General features: G+C 59.9%; 1 protein-coding gene across 1 annotated transcript; it reads left to right on the forward strand.

Moving 5' to 3' along the window:
- Positions 1 to 261: 261 nt before the first annotated feature.
- LOC119109533 (sarcoplasmic calcium-binding protein) lies at positions 262 to 5,393 on the forward strand. Its single transcript, XM_037233184.1, has 4 exons — positions 262 to 432; positions 3,330 to 3,473; positions 4,129 to 4,209; positions 4,690 to 5,393. The coding sequence occupies exons 1-4, from the start codon at positions 292 to 294 to the stop codon at positions 4,834 to 4,836; spliced, it is 513 nt and encodes a 170-aa protein (XP_037089079.1). The 5' UTR covers positions 262 to 291; the 3' UTR covers positions 4,837 to 5,393.
- The last annotated feature ends 616 nt before the right edge of the window (positions 5,394 to 6,009 follow it).

The following is a 6,009-nucleotide window of genomic DNA, read 5'->3' on the forward strand; positions in this document are numbered from 1 at the left end:
TGCGTTGGTTTGCACAGGTGCTGCCAACTGCGAGTCTTTTTCTTGCGTGTAGGAAGGGAGAGAGGGGGAGGGAGAGTGTGTGATAGACTGGTTTCCACCCGAGACGATTGCCAACGCTCGCCTCGGTTCGCGCTCTGCACCGGCGTGCGCTAGCCGTGCCTGCTCCCCGACGCGCGCGCCGACCCGGTCACGTGGTCTGCGCGCACGTGGCGGCGCCGGCTGGCGCAGGTCACTGACCGCGCGGGCCGGCCGTGTGCCGCGCAGGGCTCGTCGGCGATCTGGCAGAAGAAGATGCGGACCTACCACCGGGTGATGGACGTCAACAAGGACGGCACGGTCAGCTGGGACGACTTCCAGGACATGGCGCGCAAGTTCGCCGAGCTGGGCCACCTGTCGGAGCAGCAGCAGGCCGAGTTCGTCGCGCAGCTTAAGGTGCGCCCAGCGCGCGCCGGCCGCGCCGCGCCCCGGTGCGGCCCGCGTCCGCGCGCCCCCGGCCGCACGCGTCGGGCCGGCGGCCGTGGTAAGCTGCGTCAGGCCCAGACGGCCGGCGGCGGCTCGCGGTTTTTGTGGGCCCGACGCTGGTCCTGTCACTTGCACGCCATATGGGGCCGGCGATCTATAAAAAATGGCAGTCGCGCATGAGCCGTTTTCCCCGTGTCATCGAGAACAGGTAACCCGATTGAGCTGGTCAGCGGGGATGCGCCGCCTGTTTGTGTTGGTTAGGCTGCGTCGCCCGTCTGGATGACAATGGTGCTAGCGGGCGGTCTTCAGTGCAGATAACTTCGTCAGGGGGGGGGGGGGCTTGGTGGTGCTCTGCCGTAGGAGGAATGTGGATGAGGGACTACAACAAGCATTCGCGATGTATTTTCTTGTTGCGATTTGTTTTTGACGAATCTTCGTGGCACCTGGCATGTCTGCAGAATTGGATAATGCTGTCAGCCAACTAGTGAGGTACCTTTGAGCCTGTGCCAAAGGAAACGTTGCTGCCGGACACACAGCAGGCTGGTGCTCTGGGTCCAACACAAACCCGGAACTAATATCAATGTTTAATTAAATCACCTATCTCCTGTAAACCCTGCTGACTAATAATGTGAGGATGCAGGATGTCAGATGCATATAACTGATGCCGATAAACCATGCTCCATAGATGTTCTCCTGACTGCTTTTGTACTTGCCCCCCCCCCCCCTCCCCCGTTTTCCCTTGCACAACTTGAGTGTGTCATTCGACAGCGTGTACCGGCCCCTGCGAAGGAGGGCTCAGAGTCCTCCATTGGGTTTTCCGGAATGGCTTCTAAACGGTCCATAGCACGGTGATGGAACTTTGGTTACTTGCGTTAACAAAATTTCCAAACACATTTTGTGGAGATTCACAGGTTTTGACGTTAATAGTTCAAGATCTATGACCGCTCTCTTGAGGTAGTGTCGCCGATATTTTCGTCAGGGGCGACAAATGAAGTGTATTCTGGCAAGGGATGCACTTTTAACAGGGTTCTTAAGCTTATCTTCCGATCTTTATCCCAGGGGAACGCAGCACTGTCGTTCTGGTGACTTCTAAAATGCATGGCCATCCGAGGTCAAGCTTGGTCAAACTTTGACCTTTGTGAACACACTTGCCCGTTTGATGGCCATATGTATGAGCCTTTGTGGCTCACAGCCTGCGACTCGGCAATGCCCTTCTGACCCTGTTCTGCCGAGTGATTTGGCTTGTTGTGATATATCCGGACGGACTGATGAGAGAATCGCCTTGACCTCTTTGACCTGGCATGACACTACGGGTCACATTGGTCAATGTCCGTCAGTGCCTATCTGAAGTTTTTGAAGAGCTTTTCAAGGCGTCTTTCGCATGTTGTGGTATGCTTAGTTTTGAGATAACAGGAGGGGTCTGTAAGGGGCATATCTGTCCCGTTTGATCTAGTTTGACCTGTCAAAGGTCGCATTCATCATTGCTGGGACAAACATGCTTATGGAGTTTGACGAGAGCTTTCCAATGCCGCTCTGCGTGGCTTTAACTCATTTGATTTTTGAGATATTTCGAAGGGTCTTCAGCCCTGTTTTCCAGATTTAATTCAGGATTAAATGTCGTTGGTTGAGGCCTTGATGCGGCTGTTCACGATGGACTCCCAACTGGTCCTCATTGAATGATGGCACAGTAGCTTCGTGTCGCGTCTGTACTGTGTTCCTGGCCTTCCCTGACCCACCGATTTTTCGTGGTCAACGTATCAGAGTTCCAGAGACTCATTAACACAGTTTTGATACGTCCCGTAGCCCTGCCTCCTCTGCGTGTCAGGGTTTCCCGCAGCCCCCCACCCCCATCCCGCCGTGGGGTGGTTGGCCTGTGACCTATGAAATGTCATCCTTCGCCGCCACCTTTGCCGGCGCAGTGTTCATGCATGGCTTCGAAGCTGCGGACGGCGTCCGCGTGTTCGGACGGCGCTGGCCGGCCGCCGGTCGCTGCCGCGCCGCCCTGGGCGGTGCTCGTGTTCACCTGTGCTGGCCAGCCGCCGGTCGCTGCCGCGCCGCCCTGGGCGGTGCTCGTGTTCACCTGTGCTGGCGCGTCACGGCGTCCGGTCCGCCGGCCGGTCGACCACGCACTAAAATTAGGACAGCAGTGAAGGGTCTCCTCTGTGTTGGTGCAGAGTCGTAGCCTTCCCTGGCAACAGCACAGGATCGCTCGGCCTGGTACGGTGTCTGTCGCCGCTGGTACAGTGTCTGTCGCCGCTGGTACAGTGTCTGGCGCCTCTGGCACAGTGTCTGGCGCCGCTGGTGCAGTGTCTGCCGCCGCTGGTACAGTGTGTCTCCACTGGTACAGTGTCTGTCGCCGCTGGTACAGTGTCTGTCGCCGCTGGCAGCAGTGCAGAAACTCTACATGTTCAGACAGCGTCTACCTCCCCTGACAGTTGTGCCAGTTTTTTTTTCGCTCCAGCACAGTGCGTCAGCTGACCGTGACGGCCCCGTAGGAATTCCCCGCCCTGGTACAGTGTTGGCCTCCGCGGTAGCGGGGGGGGGGGGGGGGGGGGGGATACGCCTGCCGCTCGCTCCGCGGACGTCAGACGGGCCGGCCCTCTGCCAGCACCGGCTCCGCGCGCCCCACCGGCCTTTTGACGTGTCCGCTGACGCCCTGCGGATGGCAGGAATTGCCCTGCGGTGGTGAGCTCCTCGGAAGTGTTGTTGTTGAATACTGTAACGCGGACATCCGAAGATGATGACAGCAAAGGCTATCCTGCGCCAAGACGAACCTTGCTGCGTGTTGGTGACGCAGTGCGGTGCTGTAGTTTGCGCTGACGACGGCTAGAAAGCCTGGTCGCTGAGACGGAGCGTATTTCTTTCAGTTTGTGTGGGAGAATAACTGGGGCGCCTCGGGTGACCCGTACTGCTTTATCACGGAGGAGGCGCTGCTCACATCCATGGAGCACGTGGTCAACACGCGCGACCTCAGCAAGAAGACGGACCATTTCCTACCCTACCTGTTCAAGGTAGCCCCCGTGGCCGCGCCCGCTGCTGCAGGGTCGCTGTCCGGCGCCCTGCAGGGTGTCTGGCACGACCTGGCTGGCCTCAGGTCGTGATCAGCGGGAGCTAAGTCGACAGCACTGCGGACACAGGCGCTTTGACTCGTGGTGGTGGCTGGCTAATGGTATTTGGCTGCTGACTGACATTACATGATACATGATGGTAGGTTTTCTATGACATATGCGACCATCACTCTTCGCTCACCGTGCTTATGTGTGGCCTGCGTTCTCTGTCCTTGTCTCGTGCGAGTAATGCTTTATCACATTCGTCAGCGATTCACATTCGCTTGTTAGATGTCACATGAGCATAGGGTGAGAAGGCTCGGAGCGCCCTCGCTGTGAAAGTCGTGAAACATTAACACAATGGCGATGCTTGGTCTGGATTTCCTGACGGTCCGTTTGGCATATCCATCTTGGGTGCGCTCATGCGCCCCTCGGTATCACCACTCGGTACCATTGGCGGGCGCTCCCTTCACTCTCGCTTACTCACTGCAACTCATCGATAGACTTGTGCGCTGCGTTTTTTTTTGGGGGGGGGGGGGGCTGTTGCGTAACTGTTCGGCCAGCGCTGTCCGCCGCCCTCTCGACCGTTGTGCTGATGGACCGTGCTGGCTCGCCCCAGGCGGTCGACTACAATGCCAGCGGCGACATCTCCGTGGACGAGTACAAACTGCTCTTCAAGTGTCTGGGCTTGACAGAGGAGGTGAGCTGCCCGGCAGCGGCGGCGCCCCCGTCCATCCCTCCGACCCCACGGCCGTGTCGGTCGCCGCCGCCCCCGCCCCCGCCGCCGCCGCCGCCGCCGCCGCCCGGCCGGGTGGCCCCAGTGACCTGCTTTATTTAGGCGGGAATCAGCAGCGTTGTGGCCCGTTTAATGCCGTGGTACTGGTCATGTTGCCAGCCTCATCTCGCCGCTGGCGAGAAGAACGGCTGTCAGCACGTGACTAACCCGGTAAGTCTGGTCGCCGTCTTCATGTGGTTCATATGGTTTCTCTCGTAAGTCTGGCTCCATCGCGCCTGCGGCTGAACGTTCAAACATGCCATGGCGCTTGTCACGTGTAACGGCGCATGTCACATGTAACGGCGCATGTGACGTGTAACGGCGCACCGCTCCGGCCAGCGTGTGCTGGTGTTAGCGTCTGCGCGGGGTGCGTCTCGCTGCTCACAAAGGCTTGCTCCGCCGCAGGACGCCGTCGTGTCGTTCAACTCGATCGACGTCAACGGGGACGGCACCATCACGCTGGACGAGTTCGTGGCGCACGGCAAAGACTTCTTCCTGACTGAGGACGAAACGCGGCCTTCTAAGTTCTTCTGGGGCCCGCTGACCCAGTAGCCGTCTGGCGGTGCGGTGCCGAACCCGAGGTTGCGACCGGCGCCGCCAGGGTCGCTCGTGGCAGGGATTGTAGTGGAGCAGGTATGGAGTGCTCGACTGCTTGTGACTTGCTGTAACTGCAGTCCGATTGAGCATCTTGTGAAGGCTGGGGCTGGTCACAGATGTGGTGGAAACAATGTTATCCAACGGTTCAACCGTGCTCTGATATGCGATATGTTGGCGCTGGTATGCTCACGGCGGTATTGATTTTCGGCTTACTGTCGCCACGTGGATAATCGGCCGGCCGGCTGGCTACGTTTTGGAAATACCCGTGCCTTGTCGCACTTAAGTTGGCTTGGCATTGCGTGATCCATGTGTGCCGACAGGCTCCCGGTGTTGCGTCAGACTGTCCGGCGAGCGTATCCGTGAGCCAGTCGCTGAGGTGAGGGCGTTAGGCCGGCGGCCGTCCCTGCCGCGCTAAAGGGGGCCGCCGCCCATGCTTCTTTGTACTGGCGTGGGCTGCCGTAGCACGGATGGGGTGTGTCAGAGTGGGTGTAGAAATAAATAATTTCGCATAATTTGCGTTTGTTCACATCGAGCCTGGTGGACAAGCTTGTCCAGCGGCCGGTCCCTGTACGGCTGGCAACGAGATCATCGGAGGTGCGCCAGCCTCCCTGACCAACGGGCTGCTGGGGTGGCAGCCGGTCGCGTGGCATGACTCTGAAGCGCGCCACTAAAGCATGAAGGTATGCGGGGTCGCAGCCCTGGACCCTAAAGCAGACCGGTCGTCGTGGCCGGTCCAGTGATGGGACGCCGACCAGTAACATTGGGTCGCACGTGACGGTGCGAGACCGGCCATCGGTTCACCGGCCCGTGACGTGACGCCGTCGCGATCGCGACCGGCGGCGCGGCGCTGACCGGCGTGACATTGACCGTCGATTCCGACGCCAATGGCGCGGCATTGTCCACCGAGCAGCCATGGCGACATGGCCCGTACACTCAGGGAGGCGCGCGCGCGCGCGCACGCCGGTCGATCGATGCCCCGTCCAGGCGTGCCAGGCCGGCCTAGAGCGCGGCGGCCGGTGGGCGTAGGCGGTCGGATCGCGCACCCGCAGTCCCGCCCTGCGCGTCGCTGTGGACGACCTGTCGGCTGGTGTCGCCGGACAGCTAGCTCGCGCCTCCGGACGGCTAGCT

This window comes from Pollicipes pollicipes, unplaced genomic scaffold, assembly GCF_011947565.3.
Source record: "Pollicipes pollicipes isolate AB1234 unplaced genomic scaffold, Ppol_2.1 Scaffold_7231;HRSCAF=8579_pilon_pilon_pilon, whole genome shotgun sequence".
Lineage (NCBI taxonomy): Eukaryota > Metazoa > Arthropoda > Thecostraca > Pollicipedomorpha > Pollicipedidae > Pollicipes > Pollicipes pollicipes.